Source organism: Marmota monax, unplaced genomic scaffold (genome assembly GCF_021218885.2).
Source record: "Marmota monax isolate L192 unplaced genomic scaffold, Marmota_monax_Labrador192_F-V1.1 WCK01_AAM20220418_F8-fsc00633, whole genome shotgun sequence".
Lineage (NCBI taxonomy): Eukaryota > Metazoa > Chordata > Mammalia > Rodentia > Sciuridae > Marmota > Marmota monax.
This window is the reverse complement of record NW_026695216.1, coordinates 615,887-636,060: the sequence shown is the minus strand read 5'-3', so window position 1 is coordinate 636,060 and position 20,174 is coordinate 615,887. Positions and strand designations below refer to the sequence as shown.

Below are 20,174 nucleotides of genomic sequence, written 5' to 3'. Positions count from 1 at the left end.
CCAAATTTCTTCCAGGAATTCCACACCAACGTGCTCCAACACATCTCCCAGGACAGATAGACGTGCCCAGAGAGGCAGGGGCAGGAGATTCAGGACAGCATCTGGCCCTGTGGATGGCAAAGTGGGCACATCCATGGCTCACCAGCAGTGTGGACCCAGCTAAGAGGGCGGGTGGGAAGCGAGTGTGTGCACGTTGGCTGCCTGGGAACTCACTGCACCAAAATGCCTCTTGCTCAGCAAAGCTGAGGCCCCCAAGGGCTCATTGGTCCTGAAAGGCAGTAGAGGGCTCGTTTCTCCTGAAAGGTGGTAGGTACGTAACTGCGTTAGCACCAGGCGAGCACCGGGAAAGCCCAGCACCACCCTCTGTTCTGTTCTGCCGGGTGAAGGATGGGGCAGCTCCACTCCTGACACTGCGTCAACTAGAGCCGTCTCTGCCACTGGGGCTCCTGTGTGCACAGCCCTGTCTGGCTGGCTCCCTGAGGCCATGAGGAATCTCTAGAAAGTTCTGTTTCTCCTAACACCTTCCTTGCACTCAGCCTGAAACATGCAATTTAAAAATAAGTCATATGTTCTAGAGTGTAAACCCCTACAACATTGTTAGGAATACAGCATAGAACTCGGACTTAGTGCTTCTATGTGATGTAATCATCAGCACATGGTCTTCATTATATCCAAATAAAGGGTATTTTGCAAAACAGGGGTCGTCCAGATCCAATACTTAACAGGTGTTTGATCATTGCTGAGCCCCAGTCTAGAAATGAGGCTAGACACCCCTCAAAGATGCACAAGGACACAGCCCACTGCCAGCTTCCCAGGTCACCTCCTGGCAGATGTCGTCCCAGTGGCTAGTCTGCAGAAATTGAGTGCCCTCCCAATTTGCTGCAGTTCATTGTCTCTGCAAGTTCTCTTATTGGGGGATTATTCATGCTTCCTAATCACGTGATTCCATTCTCTCAAGAAAATCACAAGTAAATGTGGGCTATTTCTTTGCCAGGGATATGTGGAGACACTCTCCCGGGTAGAGGATGATCAAGACCCCCACCACCTGATGGTGTGTCACCCGGAGGACCTACAGCACCCTCCCCAGACTCCTCCTCAGAGCACCGGCAAGGCCCAGCTCATGTCCAAGAAGCTTCCCTGACTGCCTTGCTCCCTGGAGGCAGGCTCAGGGCTCAGCTGGACAGCTCAACCTGCCTCTGCCCTCTGCCCTTGGGTGGCTGTTCTTGTCAGGCTGGGGCTGACCTGTGCCTTCTAGTCCCATCTTATCACAATCACCTGCCCCCTCCAACATGTCCCCTAGCCCCATGGCCAACCGCTGCAAAGAGGCGCATCTGTCCTTACCTCCCCCTGCTGGAGGCAGGTCCCTACACTGCCCTCCGGGCTGTCCCATGCCTCCCAACTTCCCAAGAGCTTTTTAATCTCACATCTCAGAAACTCATTTCTTTGACTCCCACAGGGCTGGCCTGGGGGGGTCTACACTTCAGGAGTTCCTAATATGCAATCATATACAGAAAACCCCTTTCCACAAAGCCTACAAGAGTGTTGCTGTGGATATTTCTGGCATGGAAATTTAACTGCATTAAGCCCCTATTTCATGCAGCAAAGGAAATGAACCCAAGAAGTGCCAGGCACCCAGCTTCCTCTTCTCCCAGCAAGTCTCCAGGCACGGTGACCCCAGCAGAGACCAGGGCTCTCATTCCCTGCTGGCCTCTGGTGCCCGCTGACACCTGGTGACACGGTGGTATCCTGTGTCCTGAGACATGGGATCCCCACAGGCAGTCTGCAGCCCACCACCTGACCATCAGGGCTCTGTGTCCCCACTGCCTGACTACCGCAGTCTGGCTGGGCACAAATCACGAGCCACTCAAGCAGGAACAAACTTTATTTCTGAACTCCACCAGCACACTCCACACACGCTCCCCAGGAACTCTCCCAAACGCCACCCATGCAGCTCCTTCTCCCGGGACACACCACACACCAACCGGAAATCCCTCCTCCGGAAATCGCTCCTCCGGCACTTCCCCAACCAATGGGAACTCTCCGGGAATCCCCGCGAGAATTCCAAAGTACCAGGCGCTGGAGGCAGCAAGAGCTGCCCCATTGCCCAACAGTAAAGGTCAAATATACCATACAATCAATCCAGCATCACAGCAATTATATACAGCTTAACTCAAATCATCATCTCAACGGTTCGCTGGCGTCACCTTTCAAACATTCCCTCTGGAAAATGCCAGGCATCATTCTGACCGGCTGGCTCTCAACACCTGACCACTGGGGTTTGTGTCCCCACTGCCTGACCACTGGGGTTTGTGTCCCCACTGCCTGACCACTGGGGCCTTTGTGTCCCCACCACCTGACCACTGGGGCTTTGTGTCCAATGCCCTGCTCAGGCACTTCAATATTGGACTCTGGAGCTGCTGGAAATCTGTGGATTGACTCAGACTCCCCAGACGCCCCATGTGTCAAATCTGCACTGGGGACACACATCACAGAGGAGTGGGCCTCCCCGGGCTCCTGCTCAGAGGGAAAGAGCAGCCTGTAGGCACCTGGACCCCAGCCCTGGGAGGAGCTCCAGCTTCCTTCCCAGCTTCTGCTAGACCCACAGTGGAGCACTGGATGCTGGACCCTCTCCAGCTCGGCCCTGGGTTGGATAGGGGGACCCGGGGCAAAGATGACACGGGGGAGGCGAGGGTCCTTCACACCGTCCAGTTCGAGTTCAGGACCAAACCCCTCTGTTTCCTTGGTGTTCTGCTCGAGTCCCTGGGCCTGGGCCTTCCCCATTGCCAGCAGTTGAGGAAGGTCTTAAGCAAGACTCAACAAGAGATTTCAGAAGTACAGAAGCTCAACCCCTGTGCAACAACCAGTTGTTACACAGACTGACCAGTAGGCCCCTTGCATACCTGTCCTCTTCACAAAAGCAGAAATGTTTTATTTCTGCTTAAGAAGGGCATGTTATTTTTATAGCCCACTTCCTTTCCTACTCAGAAAAGCCCCTAGTTACTTGCTCACAACTCATCACTTGTGGTGTCTGATACCCATTAGAAACTGAGGTCATCGGTTGTCTATAAGCCTGATGGTCATCACGTCGTCTGACACTGAGATTCCAATTACCCTTGGGAGCAAGCGAAAGTCATGAAAATAAGGACATTTATGCAACCTTCCTGTGTCTGAGGTGGAGGAAGATTATACCTGTTGAGACCCTGTCTTTAGACTGCACCCTAAAGAGGCCTGAGCTACAGCTTCCAAGAGCACTCCACTGGGGCAATTAAGTAGGTCTGCGGGGCCGTGTGTGCTAAGGGTCGCTGGGCCGTGACACTCAGGGCCCTCCCATGAGACTGAATGTGCTCTGACCAAGACGTGGAGCCGCTGGAGGGCTCTTGAGGGGCTCCTCACACCCCACTGAGCCACTGAAAGGCAGGCGCCACTGGGGTCGTGGACGTCAAAGGCACAGGTTGCTCTTTTGAAGTCTTGGAGGGCCCTGGCCTTAGGGCAGAGCCCTGGATTCCATGACCTTGAGTGTGCCATGTGTCAGCTGGCTGGTGTCCAAGGCTACATATGAGCACATAACTGGCTTGAGCAATTTAGAAAATCAGTTAATTAAATCAGAGTGGTCAGTTCTCTGCTCCTTAGAAGTTGGCTCTTATTGATGGGCCTGAGCTACCCCTGGCCTGGATTCCTGCTCCTCTGGGGAAGGACACCCTGCCCCTACTTGGAAAGCTGCAAGCATGTTTGAATGGATGCTGGCAAGCTCCTAGTTGCTTCCGATGAGGGACCTGGCTGGTGGGATGGCTCCGTGGGATGGCTTCTGAGAAACCAGACTCAGAACATATGTGCAGTTGGGTCACATGCACCTGGAGGCAGGTGTGAGGTGCACAGCTCATTCTGCCTTCATCAGGGAGGGCCAAGGAGCCCTTCCAGCCCCTGTGCTCAGGACCATGTGGGGTGGTGGAGTGGGCCGGCGGAGCTGGAGGCATGGAGACTCCAAGGCAAAACCCAGCTTGTACGACAGCAATCTCAAGGTTCAATCACATTCTTGTGTTCCCTGCAACATAGGAAGAGGCTCCAGGAAAGACTGAATCTAGGGAAGAAACTCTTCAACAATAAAGGAATTCGACAGCAAATTCCCCGTCCAGGTCCACTCTCCCTTTTGTGAGCACTCTGTGGCATCTGAACTAGATCTGCATCTCCACCTCTAGTAAAATGTGCAGGAATGTCTACAGGCAGGAGAGTCAACACTGGGCAGAGAAGATGGCTCTCGGAGGGCATCAAGAACCGGTGCTGTCAGAGGTGCCCCAGTGGCCACTCTGGGGGGAGGGGCGGGGGGCAGTGCGGCCAGCCTCCCCAGGAGCCTCAGAACACATCTGCTTTTCAGTTGAAGTTGGCGCTGTGGGACCATGGCTGGGGCCCTGGAGACAACTTGCTCTCCTGGATCCCAGCGTCCTTCTTGCCCTGAGCAACATCAGGGTTATGCAAACCCCAAGACTAACCGCAGAGCCTCTGGGCTTGCTGGAGGGAGCCCCGTCTGCTAGTCAAATCTCTGTCAGACAAAACCATGTGTGTTTAGCTTTGTCTGACTGGACTAAACTCAGAACAAACCTGAATCACCCTTTACATTTTTCTGGGAAGTTAAGCAAGTGTTGAGTCTAATTTCCTTTGAGGTGACTTAAGAGGATTGGGGGGTGACAGAGCCCCCCTCGTGCCCTCTCCACTTCCCCTTGAGGACTCTGTGTGGCCACTGGGCAAGCTTCAGAGCTACATGAGTAGGGACTCGGATGCCCACTGCATCACTCTGGTTCCCAGCTCTTCCTCAGTGTCCTTTTCCTACCCAGAACTCAAGGCTGACCCCATGTTGCTCAGAGACCCCTGGGCTGAGCCTCCTTCACCCACAGTCAGGCTGCTCTTGGAAGCAGAGCCAGTTCTGTCACTGCAGGTAGTAGAATGCCAGATCTGTCACTGCGGACAGTACAATGCCAACAGCATGAACACAGAAACCTAGGCACAGGGACACGTTCATCATGCTCTCCCTCATGTGTGGTATCCAGAGGGCCAAATGTATAGCATTCAAGGTGGCTCCAGGGCTGGAGGGGCACCATGGAGGTGCCAATCAAAGGCACACCTTTGGGTTTAAGACCAGTAAGTCCTGGGGATGCAGGCACAGTGCAGAGACTGCCACTACACGCCCTGTTCACGTGGAGTTTCCTGAGAGAGACCACAAACATTCTCATCGCAGAAACGAGAACAAGTGGGGATGGATCAGCTGTGGTTGTTCACCACACTCACAGCTACAGAGACTCCCCTCCTCAACTCCCAGGCCTTCTGACTCATGGGCAGGGGCTGGACTGCATGTGCAGCATGATGCTGCACCTGAGTCTGGCCAGCCAGGGTGTAGGAGGACCCAGCCCAGGGACAATGGCACCAACAAGGGTTCTGGGGCCAGGAAGCTGGAGTTGCTCCACCTCCGGCCACTTGAGAGGGCAGCAGAGCAGAGTGGGTTTATATGGTGGGAACTAGGCCTGGGGCAGTCAAGGTCCACACTCCAGGAGAGCTTCGCGACTGGTAAGTACCCAACCACACACGCTTGTCGCCTTCCCGAGCAGAGCCAGGAAGGTCAGTTGTGAAACTTTGACTTTCCCATTTTTTTTAAATATTTATTTTTTTGTTGTAGTCTGGCATAATACCTTTATTTTATTTGTTTATTTTTATGTGGTGCTGAGGATGGAATCCAGGGCCTCACACGTGCTAAGTGAGCACTCTACCACTGAGCCCCAGCCCCAGCCTCAAGACTTTCCCTTAAGAGAAATCTTCAGTGGCCCTTGAAGAGTGGCCTGTGTGAGCTGTTACTGGCCGAGGCAGGCATGGGCAGCTTCTCCTAGCAAAGCGTGGCTGGCGAAGCTGTTCCTTCTGTGACTGCAGCTGCAGAGGGCTGGCAGTGTCCTCCTTAGCACCCTGCCAGGCGCAGATACAGAGAGCCTGCTGCTAGAAACAAGGTAAAGGCGGTACCAGCTGCTGTGCCTGGTCTAAAGAGCCCTAGTCCCGGGACCCTGGGCAAGTGTGAGTGCTGTCAACTCCACCCAGACACACGGCTTTTAGTTACCTTTCCTTAAAATGCTGGATTCCTGATATCAGTTACTTGTTCCGCAAAGATTCTAGGGGAAATAGATTCCTTTATTCCCAGCAGTGTTCCAAGTGATTTCCCAAGGCCAGCTCCTAAAACCAGTCGTTACTGGGAAATGCGGTGGCTGGAGCTGTCAGACCTGAAAGCTTCGTCTGCCAGCCAGGGCACGTGGGACACTCAGCGCCTTGTTCTGACTGGGGGTCTTCCCGCCCTGGGGGCCACTCAGAATCATGCAGGGCCAGCCTCAGGCTCCGGTCGGACACTACTGCAGGGTGGGAGCAGGAGGCAGATTCCAGGACCCACACTCATGTTGAGTGCCCTGTGTTCCGCCTGTCCGTTCCAGCCCCAGGATGAGGGTGTTGACAGCCCTGACCCTCACGCTGACTGCAGCCTGTGCCGGAGTGTTCTTCCTTTATATCCTGGGAGGCAGAGGACTCCTGTGGGGTGAGTACCCTCAGGATGGTTATTCTCACCTAGCACACAGAGCCTAATGTAGCTCCTCAGCATCCCTGACCCCACTTTAGTGTACCTGTGTGAGGCTTTTCAAAACAAAAATGCAGTTCCTGGGCTCAAATGGATTAAAACAATTTTTATGAAAAACTGATTTTCCTAAGATTACAGAATTTAGAATTTTCCATTTTTCACAGTTCACACATCTATTCATGAACAAAATTTTCATGAAATAGATTCTGTGGTGTAGGTTCTGGAATCAGTGTGCTACAATACAGAATTAGGGTAAGAAAGCTAAGGAGATGCAGAGCTTAAAACAGTCACTCTTCAGTTAAAAAAAAAAAAACATGCTGGAGGGCTGGTCAGACCCTCAGCTGCATGGACACACCCTGGCCCCCCCAGGCCTGGGCCCCTGGACATCACTGGCCCATGTGCAGCCTGTCAGACCCTAAGACTCCTGGTCCTGAAAGGGACATCCAGCCCTTGAGCCCTTGCCAGCCTGGTGCACGCCCAGCTCTGCCTCCCGCTGGAAGCCACATTCTGTCCAGCCTTTCTGATGACCAGGACCTTATGACCACACTGATGCTCCTCTGCCGTCCATCGAGACTCTCAGACTCCTTATGGACACAATGTGGTGTAGGCTGTCTGGGCATTAAGGATAGGGTCACTGCTTCCCCCAGCCTCTTCCTGCAGCATCCTGGCCAGGGACCAGTGGACTGTTCCTGCTACTAACTCCAGGTCCTCACCTGCCACTGGAGAGGACAGGAGAGCTGCCCATCATGGTCATCCCTGGTGAGCATTAATGTAGGGAGTGCATTACCCTGGCCAGTACTAGCAGAAGTTAACAAACAGTGACTCTGTGCCTCATGGCCCAAAGTGAAACAGTGTGCTTTTAACAGAGTGGACATTCGGCGTGGGGACAGTGGGCAGTGGGCATGGGGATGGCTGTGAGCTGCTTCTTCCTTTCAAGCTTATCAAGGGCTCAGCTCTGCAAACCACATCCAGCTCTGCAAACCACAGTAACAAAAGTCACCGGTCCAGTAGCTAGTTTCCAGCAAGTCGCTGAACCTGCAAACTGATCAGCACAACATAAAGATTTTCTGTGCGCAATGTTTTCAGGTTTTAGAATCATTTTTTTAAAATCAGGAAATAGGGTGTCTATAGCTTTGATGCACACTTTATCATTTCTCCATCTCTAGATTTGATTATTTCCAGTCAATGTGTAGACAAGGCTCACTCCAGTGTTCACGGCAGCGGGTGCTCTGGAATAAGACTGACTGCTCAGTAGGGTATTTTGAAGCTGGCTTTGATGCCTTTACTCTGTGAACTGCTTACTTAGAACATATGACTTGTCTCTTGGTGTCTCAGTTTTACATCCTTTAGTATAAGATACTTGATTTTACCAGGTGACATGCAAGACAGTAGCTCAGGACTATATATTCACTGGTAAGCTTCCTTTGAAGCATCCTCTCATCAGCTGCATCTCACCACAGCTACTTCAGTCCCATTTGGAAGAGATGACGCTGCGTGACTCTGTGGGCTGGGTGCACAGTGCTTCTGCTCACAGCTCGGGAAGCAAACCCACTGCACTCGCCCTCTGTTGTGCAGAACCTGGTGGGGAAGACCCTCCCAGAAGGTGAAAGAACAAAGGGAAAAAGCCCTAAACTCCTGAAAATTCTGAAGTAAAAATATTTGAAAAATGTTCTACTTTCCCAAGAAATGTATACATGACCACTGCAGATCTGAGAAAAAGTCGACCTGGTCCCTTCTCGAAAACCTGAAGGAATGTGCATCACAGAGGTCCTGTGTTCCTGGATGGATAGTTTCTGATATTTGTGCAAGATCCAGATGCACAGGGCCTTGTCTTTACGTCAGTGTCCCAGCATCTCACAGGTGTTGAAAGACGTAAGTGGCAAGTGAGCCTGGGTGCAGAGACATGGCTGAAGACGGGAAGCCTGGGAAGTCTGCAGGGGGATTGCTGAAAGAGGAGAGTTGGCAAACTCCACTCCAGCTCCCAGGATTTCAGCAAACAGAGGTCATTAAAATCAGGACCAAACAGAGTTAGTGAAGGGTGAACCTCAGGGGCTGTGACGGTTAGAGTCTGGGAGAAGGAAGATTTGGGCTCTTCTTTGTCTTTTTTTGCTTGGTTTTAGTGAACACTTGTGGAGCTAGTAACTTCTTTTTGTCCTGAAATACAATACTTTCTAGTGCAGCGGCTTCCTGAATTCCAATACTCCCGTGTGAGGGGAACATGCACAGGGGAACTTGGGGGTCACTTGCACAGTGACTGGAGCAGAGGTGACCTTCAGCTGGTGCTCACACTGACAGCCCGAGATGGGACAGAGTTTCCTGATCAAGGAACTGAGTTGGGAAACTCAGAGGAATTTCATAATCAGTTCTGAGAAGCACACTCCTCTGTCGACGGTCTTCGGGTTCCATACCTCTGCAAAGAAAACACTGAATGGAGAGCGATGTGCAACTGTGAAGGGCATGGCAGGGTCAGATGGAGGCTCAGCCCACCCAGCAGGCACAGGGATGACCTTGAGCTGAGGTGCTCAGAAGAAGCATGTTCCGGAAACGCTCTCTGCTGCCTTGCCTGAAAGGAGGACACAGATTTGCACAGGTGCCCTCTCCCCTCCTGACTGAGGATAGAGGCGGATGTCAGAGACCAGGGGCTGGCCAGCCAGGCCTGGACACCCAACCTGCCTCTGGATGTGTCCACGTCCAGCCCGCCAGAATTGTGGGGCTGGGTGGGAGGAATCCCAGACTCCAGCAGCTTCCTCAGTCCCGGTGTTTCTTCTGGCGTTGAAGCTATTAGATAAATACCAGGACAGAGGCAATCAGGTGATAATCCTGCTAGGCCCACTCAGTTCACTTTTCTGGAGTATGCTGTGCTGCTTTGGTCCCAAACCATTGAAATTTACCTTTTCAAATGTAGTTTTATTTCCATATAGCCGTGTCATGCTCAAAAGCATTCTGATATTCCACTTACTTCTAGGAATAAGTGAATTTCCTCTACAAGGTGCTGGTTATGGAAAAGCTCTCCTGGTGGCAGGAGTGGCTGTGCCACCATCATCCACAACACAGGGACCTCATACTTCTACCAGAGAAGGAATACTGACCTACCCAACGTTCCCAGCAGGAAAGGGAGAAAAACACAAGAGAGGGATTTCACAGGAAACTGGAATATTTAAATAACTTATCTTTTGTTAAATGCACAAATTAACAGGAAACTATCATGAACTAAAATATTCAGAAAGAAAGCTACTCCGAGCCATAGGGTGTTCCAGCACCTGGGAAAGGGGTTCAGCTGAGTCCACCCTGCCTGATGGCTATGTAGGGGAGCTAGCTCCCATCCTGGTGGATGCTGGCCCATGCGGGGTCAGTAACCCACTGGCATCTGAGATGCCTGCCCACATGGCTATCTCCACAGCAGCTGGACTGGGCACCAGATCTGAACTGACAGCAAGGCCTATGGCTGGGTTTTGAATGTAGCCATTTATTCCCTAGGGAAGACTGGGATGTCCCTCATTCTCCCTGTATTGGAGGCCAGCCAGCGCTTGGTGGACGATGCTGTCTACGACACCATGAAGAGGTAAGGTGGGGCATTGGCTGTCTCGGGGGCAGGTCCCCTGCCACTTCTTCACCAGTTCACATTCACTTCCAAGACCAGCTGCAGCCCATTTTAAGATCAGGACCTGGAGCTCCTGTAAGCCTGGTCAGTTTCCCAGTGTCCCTGAGAGCCCTAGCCGTCTGTATTGCATCTCAAGCCCCTTCCTGGCAAAGCAAGAGCAAAAGCACCGTGATTCAACTGTAGTTACAAATATTCTGGGAAGAGATGATAGAGGACGGGGTTGTGTGTGCACACATGTGCATGTATGCAAGGGTTTTTTTGTGTGTGTTCTGTGTGCATGTACATGCACGTGGTGAGTGTGTATATTGTGTGTGTCATGAATGTGATTGTGTTTCTCACATGTCAAGTGTGAGCATAGTGGGGGATGCTGCGTGTGTGTGTGCTGTGTGCATGTTGGGCCTGGATGGTGTGGTGGATGTAACGTGCGTGTGGAGTAGGAGTGTGCTTGGGTGGGTGTGGGTGTGAGCTCCAGGAGCAAGTGGGCTCTGTGGCCAGAGGTCATGGTTCCAATGTTTCTGAAGCAAATAGCCAACCTCACGAGGTCGTGTGACTTGGCCCTTGGTCCTACCCTGGGCTCAGAGGGATGGGGCCCTGCGGTGCCTCGGAGGGACCAGTGCCTATCCTTCCCTGGCAGTGATGAAGCAGCAGCTCCCCAAGTTCTGCAGGAGCCAAGGGTGTGGGTCTGCAGGTCAGGCCCTGGGCATGGCTGCACGACACTGGGGAGAGGTGAAATCCCCAGCGGGCACAGGCTTCATGACTCTTCACAGGGTTGGCCGATAGGCAGGCCAGGGGCAGATCCTGGGACTCAGGTCCACTGGGTCAGCTGGAACAAGAGCAGTGTCCAGGGGCCTTCTCAGGATTCTCAGGCTGGTTTTTATGCCCAAGTGTCTCTCTAGTTAGCGAATTCCCTGCTCAGAATCTCCCACAGCCGTCCCCAGGAAAGAAATGGGCCTGGGGACCACAGCGTGACTCCAAGAGGCAGCAGCTCTGCCGTTGCAGAGAGGGACGGGGCGCCTGGTGCCTGACCCAGATCTCCTCTTTGGCCAGCAGGCCTGACACTTTCAGGTTGTTCAGCTCACAAGTCAGGGAATCTGTCTCCCCAGAGCTCATTGCCACCAGTAGCTTTTACAAATGTGTTGGCAGATCTAAAAACAAGTGTTTCATACTTTAAGACGCATGGCACATACACCTGCTGTGCTGGCTCATTTCTAGTGTATCTTGTGTGTGATTTCTGGGTCTCAATACTGTGCCATCACTCACTGCAGTCCAGCTGCCACAAGCCACTTAACTTCCATGGGGCTGATTTCATCATCTGTAAAGTGAGCACAATCATAGTATTTATAAGGTTTTTAAATAGTATTTGTATCCTAGATTTTCAGATGTGCAATGTGATGCTTTGATATGGACGTGCAAAGGGAACTCATCTAACAGTCAAGTTAATACTTTCACTCCCATCCACATTATATCATTTTTAGTTTATTTATTTTTTTGATGAGAGCACTTGGTCTCCCTTAGCAAGTTTTCAGTGTAAAATACAATACTGTAGCTATAGCACAGCACAGGAGGACAGGGCTGGCCTCTGGGGAGGTGGCCTGCAGGGGAGCCTGGCCTCGTGGGTCTTGCTTTCTGTCAGGGTGGGTGATGCTGTGGTGAGCCGGGCCTCTGCATCTCACCCCAGACACTTGCAGCTAAGACACCTGTGGCCCCAAGGCCTGGACAAAAATGCACATGCCCATTTCCCCTTTCATTGGGTAGGTGTGAATAAATGACGTCTAGCTGAGTTTTGATAAGAACCAAATAATTGGAATGAGAATCAAACAATTGATATGAAAGTTTTATAAAAAGCAAATCTTGGTCATTTTTGTCACCATTCAATACTGATGTACTAGTCATCTTTATATCCTGCTAAATTTTTTATAGTATCAGCTCCATTTTTGTACCCTGCACTGTGCCCAGAGTTTTGTCTGGTACGTGTAGTTGCTCAATAGATGCTTCATTTGTCGGTAATTAAGTATCAAAGCAACCATAAAACACATACTTTGTTTTTATCTCCTTCTTGTGCCATAGGAACCTCAACAAGAGAGAAGTTGCCACCCCAGCTGAGCTTCTGTCTTTTTCTAAGCTCACTGAGCCAAGCAGCAGAGCTATTTCACGAGCAGCAGAGATAATGGAGACTTCCCTGCAAGCCTTGAGGCTGGAGCACTCACAGCATCCCATGGGTAAGCGCCTCAGGCCCCACGGGCCCTCCTGGGAGGCGCCTGGGCTTCACTGGGAGTCGCTTGTGTAGGGTGTTTCTTAGCTAAGAGAAACAGGGTCTCACAAGGCCAAGCAACACCTCCCTAGGATGCCTAAAAGGTCCGTCTCTTATTTTCGGTAGTAGTCTAGGAAATGCTGTTTCTGTTTCCCACATCCAGGCTGGAGGACCAGCCAAACACCCTTGTGGTGGTGTGCAGAAGCCGGGACTTCTCAACAGCTCCCCCACCTGTGGTGTTTGGGTGCTCATGGGCTTAGTGAGCCCGATTCCCTCAGAGGGCACAACAGCTCAGGAGCAGCAGCGGGGCCAGGCACTCAGCTCCGGAGGCTTCCAGAGCTTAGGCAGAGAGCGCCTCTCCTGGAAGAGGCCCAGGGCTGGCTTCTCAGGCAGAGGCTGCAGGGGAACAAGTTTGTGGGCACAAGTACTGAAACTGCTGAGAAGATGGGGAAGCACCAGTGTCCTGGCCCTGCGGCAGGAACCGGGACACCAGGGTCCTTTAAACTCTGAGCAGGGATTTTCAGGGCAGGCCTGAGGTGCTTGGCCTCGGAGCTCCCTGATTGCTGTCATAGGTCATCTAGTGCTGTTCACCCAGCCTTTAGAATGCCATGAACTCAGTGGACAGATGAGCTAGAATTCTCAGGTCCCGAACTTAACAGTTAACACTCTTGATTTTATTGCAACCAAAAATTCATTCAAAATGGCTTTGTTTTGGGAACCATGTGGTTAAAAGTGTTTCTAAGGATGTTGGTCCCCTGTCCTATCATGAATCAGTCAGGGTGGCAATAGGCATGACATGAAAATGCCATATTCTGGTGTCGGAGACGTGGGTCTTCTGGCTCACAGGGTGGCACCCCCAGGCCCACTGCCCGGGCAGGAAGCAGGCGCTCAGGAAGTGGGCCGTGGGGTTTGGTCCAGGTCATTCAAGAACTGCACTCCACAGGAAGTTTTAGAGCATTCCACCATTGGTACAGCCAGCTGGAGCATTTAGAAGGCAAGAGGAGTCGAGGGTCCAGGGAGACCCTGCCAGGCCCTTCAGGCCAAGCCATGGCCGCATGGTGTGTGCACTCCGTCCAGGCTGTCTCACCCTCTGCTGTTAACATGGCTGTGCCCACACGGTTCACGGTAAGGGCACTGCTGTGCTCTAAAGTAAAAGACATGCCCATCACTTACAAGCTGAAGCAAGGGTGAGGCTTCACCGTCCCCACAGAGAGTGCTGGTGGCCATTCTCCTTGAGGCTGCTCCTTCTCTCTTGGAGAGGAAATGCCTTGCTCCCTGTTTTTTGCAGTAAATATCTCAGTGTCACTGGTGCCTGATCAAACAGTTTTATGGCATTGTCTTCATGACATGAACCATCTTGAAGAGGTAGCTGATGGCCGCTTCTACTAATGGACAGCAAGTAGCCCTTTGATTTGTTAAATAACATAAATAGTGACAGAATTGGGAAAAAAATAAAATAAAACAGACTGCTTTCTGGGACCCAGTCTAGAGGGATTCACAAGAAGGGAACCAAGAGCCAGTAGAAAGGAAAACAGAGGGCTTTATGGATGGACGGGTGACTCTGTCCACATGACCACGGCGGGCTTCATGGAGATGAGTGCTCCCTGCTCAGTCCTCGGCAGACCCAGCCACTTTGGGAGCAGCTCCTGTCCTGGTGTGATGGCTTAGCCCTGCAGCTATGCCATGAGCCTGGTAGATTCGGAGAAGGGGACCCTGGCTTCCTCTCAGGAGCTCAGTGTCCTCAGGTTGCTTTTCTGAAACATCACAAAGCAAAACCCCACTTTCCTAGCAATAAGGAAGCCGAAAGGATTCCAGCTCCTGTGGGGGAGCCATCAGCTGAAGGGGGAGGCAGACTCTCACGAGAAGGTCAGCTTGCTCAGGACGGGGCCCCAGCACCGACACTCGGCAGGCCTACTTTGCTAGCTGGATTGGGTATGACAAGCAGAGAGTCAGGGTCTGCCGCTTGTCTCTCAGATGCCGTCCCAGAAGACCTGCTGAGCGTGGTGGCAAACCTGTCCGGATGCCTGCCTCACATGCTGCCACCAAAATGTCCCGACTCTTGCCTGGCAAACAAGTACAGACTCATCACGGGAGCTTGCAACAACAGGTAACTGAGGGCTCCAGGCTGCTCCTGGAGCCAGGTTGGAACATGAGGAGAGCCATCTTGGAGGAGACAGGGACCCTGTGAATCTCCTCACTCCCCACGGCCCCATTCTCTGTCTGCCCGGAAGGCTTCACAAGCAGCCCACAGAGGAGAGAGGCCTCTCCTCCCCTATCGCCTGTCCCTGCCTGACCCTCAGAAGGGCCCAAGCCATCCTTGGTTCCTCCGAGGCCCCTCCCTCCTGCCTCCAGCGCATCAGCAGGACCATTACTTCAACCTGCAGAAGGAGCCCACTCCCTGCCACTGACCATGACTGAGGCCCAGCCTCCACTCAGCCTCAGCCCACCTGGTTCTCCACACACCTGTTCTGCACACACCTGGTTCTCCACACACCTGTTCTCCACACACCTGTTCTCCACACACCTGTTCTCCACACACCTGGTTCTCCACACACCTGTTCTCCACACACCTGTTCTCCACACACCTGGTTCTGCACACACCTGTTCTCCACACACCTGGTTCTGCACACACCTGTTCTCCACACACCTGGTTCTCCACACACCTGTTCTCCACACACCTGGTTCTCCACACACCTGGTTCTCCACACACCTGTTCTCCACACACCTGGTTCTACACACACCTGTTCTCCACACACCTGTTCTCCACACACCTGGTTCTGCACACACCTGTTCTCCACACACCTGGTTCTCCACACACCTGGTTCTCCACACACCTGTTCTCCACACACCTGGTTCTCCACACACCTGGTTCTCCACACACCTGTTCTGCACACACCTGGTTCTGCACACACCTGGTTCTCCACACACCTGGTTCTCCACACACCTGTTCTCCACACACCTGTCCTCCACACACCTGTCCTCCACACACCTGGTTCTCCACACACCTGTTCTCCACACACCTGTTCTCCACACACCTGTTCTCCACACACCTGGTTCTCCACACACCTGTTCTCCACACACCTGGTTCTCCACACACCTGTTCTCAACACACCTGTTCTCAACACACCTGGTTCTGCACACACCTGTTCTCCACACACCTGGTTCTCCACACACCTGTTCTGCACACACCTGTTCTCCACACACCTGGTTCTCCACACACCCTTGCTCCCTGGTGGCTGTGCAAACCCCCCACCTTGCCCTCTCACTCAGCGGCCCCCTCGGCCTCAGCTCCAAGACCTCCTGGGCACCCACTCTCCCCTGGTCAGTTTCTCAGGGCACCTTCTTCATGTCTTGCTTAGCTCCCCCTCTCCTCTCCCCTCCTTCAGGTCTAGAAGGTGCTATGCCTGACGCCATCTTGGTTCTGCACACTGCCCTGTCACAGGGCCAGGCAGAGCCAGCCCAGGATGAGTTCCAAGGGACATGTGCAGAGAGTATGTGTGAGCAAAGTCTGGGAAGAGAGCCCCTGGGGTGCAGACAGGCTCAGAGGCTTCACAGAGCGAGAACAGTCAGGTGGCCGGCAGAGGCTGTGACTCACTGGCCAGGAGCCTATGGATGGACAGACCTCTACAAGGCATCAGCAGTCTTCTGCTGAACCCATAGGCTTTGGCTTGGGAGGTGTGTCCATACCAGCTCCTGTCCAATCCACAATAACAACAAGTTTGCATGATGGTATCGCAGCAGCCAGACCCAAGGTACCTGCACCCAAGAGGTTTCCATGCACCCTGCTCAGATTACCACGAGGTGTCCCTGAGCACAGGGGCCTCTGCATCTCAGACCCTGGGCGTTTCATTTCTTCACTGCAGTCTGAAGCCCATTGGCTCAATATCCCCCTGGGTGGTGGACCTCAACTTGGCCTCTGGGCCTCTGGGCAGTGGAGCTGTGACAGCAGGTTCCCTGTCCAGCTGAGGTATGCCCCGTGCCTGTCCTGGCCATAGCCTGGCCTTGACCAGCCCGGAGGCCCTACACACAGTGCGTTCACCTTCTCTGCAGCCTGACCTCCCTACTCTCCACCACTCTTTATTCTATTTTCCTTAAATGGGGCCTCCAGGCACACCTTCCTTCCTGGTGCATTCTTTTTTAACTTTGAAAATGCTTTTTGCATTCCGCGGGTTACTGAGGTTTGGCTGCACATCATGCTGGGCTGGATTCTGTGTTTATGTGTTTATGCTGGCATTCTGCAGAAAGCTTAGATTTTTGTTCGAAACACATGACCAAGATTCTTTGAAGGGTTTTGGAAAGAATCAGATCCTGGATTGGTGACCGTTGCTACTGTTAATACGTTTTCCAGTGTTTCCTGGAATTTCACCAGTGTTTCCTTCTTTTCCATTTGGATCTGCTTCACTGTGATGGCCTTTCTGCTAGGCTCTTGCTCAGATGCACAGTGGCTCTTTCTGCTCTCCTCTTCGCTCTAACAGTCGATTCGCTCACTTGTCTTCTGCTGGCAACAACTGTGTGACCCTAAGTAACACTGGGTGTCAGCTGCATCTTCAAGCCAAATGCTAGTTGAGTCAACTTCTGATATTCTGCCTTTCTTTGGGCGTCTTTTAAACCTATTCCCTTGTCTGTTGCACTGTGGTGTGGGTCACATGCCATCTGAGTGGGTTCTGTGCCTGTCTCCCTTTGCTGGGATCCCCAGCCGCCCAGGGCCCAGCATGGGAGCCACTCAATGTAGAGAGGGAGATGACTTGCCGTGTCCCCCCACCCCACCCAGGGCTTCTTGCTCCCACTGCACCATTCTGAAGCTGCTCCTTAGCTGGACACAAAGTTCACAACATCAGAAGTGCTGGTTGCAGACATGATCTGGGGACATGGCAGCAGCACCACTCCAAGCATTCCCAGCTTCTTTCCTTCTCAAACCAACATGTGCAGACCCTTGGGGTCCTGGCCTCAGCTCAGAGCTCCAGCCCCCCGAGTCCCAGTCACCCCTGCTCCCTTGGAGTGTTTGCACAGAACTTCAGGGAATGGAGGTTGTGGAGAGCAGGGGAGTCATGGGGGCTGTTCCTGTGAGAACAGGATCCCACAGCCCGAGAACCTCCGCCTGAAACTTAGGCTTCAGGGTGGGCCTTGGGCACCTACTGGCAGGATGTGAGGGGAGAGGCTGCTTACGAACCTCAGCTTGGTGGCCAGGAAAGTGACCTGTCCTGTGTTCAAACAGCACATCTGCAAGACAGCAGGGGATGCAGGAAAGAGAGGAACCTGGAGCCATGGTTTGCTCTGCAGTCTATTCAGTGGAGCAAATTACGCTGTTCAGTGCTGGTGGTGCTTTACCCACCATCACAGCCAAGTGTGCATCTTGAATTAATATTCAGTGCAAGACACACTATGGACGGTCCTAACCATATGATGAACTTGTTTTTCCAGATACTTTACACAGAATTCAGTCAATATGTGAAAAGAATTCGTGTGTGTTTTCTTTAGAAGGCTTTCTACATTTCTGTGCACTGGGTAATGAAAAACCATAATGTCTTCAAATAGAAAACACGATTTTAGTCCCAACTCCACCAATCGTGAGATGTCTGGACTTTCTTTGTCTGATTCCATGTCACCTGAGAAGTGCCAGGACACTAATGTCTATCTGTAGGGTCATTCTTGGGGCTCTGTGAGGGTCAAGTGAGGAAATGAAGCAGGGATTTTGAGAGCAGCGTCCTGCAAAGTTTAGCCCTCATTGCCTGTGAATGACCACCTCTCTTAAGATCTTTGTTGAAAGATTCTGTGGTTCCCAATTTTTTTATTGGTTCTTCTCAGTTATGCCTAACATGAGGATTCATCCTGACACAATTACAAAAGCATGGACTATAATTTGCTCTAATCTAGTCCCCTGTACTTCCATTCCCCTCCCCTCCTCCGTCTCCATCCCCTTCTGAGCACTCTGCTGATCTTTCTGCTGTTGACTTACAACTTTTTAAACAGTTGCATTTTATCTCTTAAGTGGTTTCATTGTTCCTTGAATCACTGTGTCTCAAGAGTAACATGGTGGTCAGCCTGTGCCATGGCTCTGAGAATCTCTCCCACCGGCTGATTCCCATCCTTAGATGAGATATACCTTGCCTGGGATTGTGTGGCCAGTCCCCAGGCACAGGTGGGCCAGCTTGCAGGGGCTTTTACCCTTCCATGAACTCACAAAGAGGCCTGAGGATTTCCTCTGCACCCAGGGGCTACCCTTGTCCCTCCAGCCCTTGGAGCCCCCCCCCCAGAGTGGCCACTATGTGGACCTTGTCTCTGCGGTAGTTGCCTGACTTTGTGAGGAAAGCCAGGTGCACCTGCCCAGGTGGCTCCTCTGCCTCTGCTCGCTGCTTTCGGTCTTCCCTCCTGTTGGTCTTGGGAGCCAGACGTGGCCTGGGATCAGTGTGGGCTGATCAGGGCTGTGATTTCCTTGTGGCTCCATGGACATTGCTGTGGCCTCCTTGTAAGGAGCCCTTCAGAAGGGAAGGCCTGGTAACTAAGCTTCGAGGGTAGCGCAGAAAGGCCCTTATGAAAACAAACGTGCCCAGGGCCGGGAAGTGGGAACCAAAACTGGGTCCAGAGCTCAGCCTCCATGTCCAGATGAGGAGACTCGGAAGGACCCAGTTCTGCATCTCCACGTCCACCAGTCATGCTGCCGGATGCCAGCCCCAGCAGAACACCGGCAGGAGACACTGAGTTGCCCTGCGTCACAGGGGTGAGGAGGTGACCACAGCACCCTGCACATGCCTGCCAGAGGTGCACAAGCCTGCGATTCTGTCCCCGAGGACTGACGCATGGTGAGGAGGGGAAACAGACAATACTGTGTGGCCCATGCAGAGAGGAAGAGGAGCTTGCTTCCAGACTCCTTCCAGAGGAGGAGAGGCCCGTGCAGGGTGGGGGATGCAGGTGTGCTCCGCAGGGTGGATGAGGTGAGGCCGACTCTGCAGACGGAGGCCCACAGAGACTTCCCAGTGCTTGGCACGGAGGAGGCTGCCAGCCGCCCTCCTCGGGAAGCAGGGGCTAAAGTGCGGATTCTGTTCCATGGCCTTCTGTCTGTTTGGGGGGCAGGAGCTAGATATGATCAATACATCCCAAGAACCTCTCGAATGCTGGTTCCTTCCAGTTATGCATAACACTAGGGTTCGTCTTGACACAATTACAAAAGCGTGGACTGTTATTTGCTCTAATCCAGTCCCCAGTACTTCCCTTATACTAAACCAGGAGAGCCAGGTGCCCTGGAGAGTCTTACGCCTGCAATCCTGAGGACCTGGGTCGGCCGTGTCCTGGGGCGCCTGAGGACCCTTCAGTGCACATTGCCCAGGTCCCACCTCCTTTCTCTCTTTCCTTCCTCACTTCCCCTTCACACTGGTCAGATCACCTTTCAACCATGTTTTAATTTCACAAACTTTCATTCTAAATACCAAGAACAAGAAGATCGTGTTTTTAAGCTGATTCTTAATTCCCCACATGAGAGTCCTGGTGGGACATGACTTGCTGGGACTGCAGCTCAGTGAGGCACATGCAGCCCCCAGGGGTGCGTGTGCTAGAGCGTGGTCCTCACTGGGAGGTGGAGGGACCTCTGTGAGCGGTGCCCAGTGGAGGTGACGAGGTCACTGGGGGCATGGCCCACGAGAGCAACCAAGAGTTCCCCCGGGACGTGGCTAGTTCCCACAAGAACAGCTGTGTTGAGAGGAGCAAGCCAGCCTGGGTCTCCCTCGCTT

General features: G+C 52.7%; 1 protein-coding gene across 1 annotated transcript in view; it reads left to right on the top strand.

Moving 5' to 3' along the window:
- The first annotated feature begins 7,344 nt into the window (after window positions 1-7,344).
- Tpo (thyroid peroxidase) overlaps window positions 7,345-20,174 on the top strand; it is a 43,632-nt gene continuing 30,802 nt past the window's right edge. Inside the window, exons 1-4 of the mRNA XM_046431972.1 lie at window positions 7,345-7,357; window positions 10,076-10,160; window positions 12,267-12,418; window positions 14,425-14,557. Of these exons, the coding sequence (XP_046287928.1) occupies window positions 7,345-7,357; window positions 10,076-10,160; window positions 12,267-12,418; window positions 14,425-14,557 (383 nt within the window). The remainder of the gene's footprint in view (window positions 7,358-10,075; window positions 10,161-12,266; window positions 12,419-14,424; window positions 14,558-20,174) is intronic.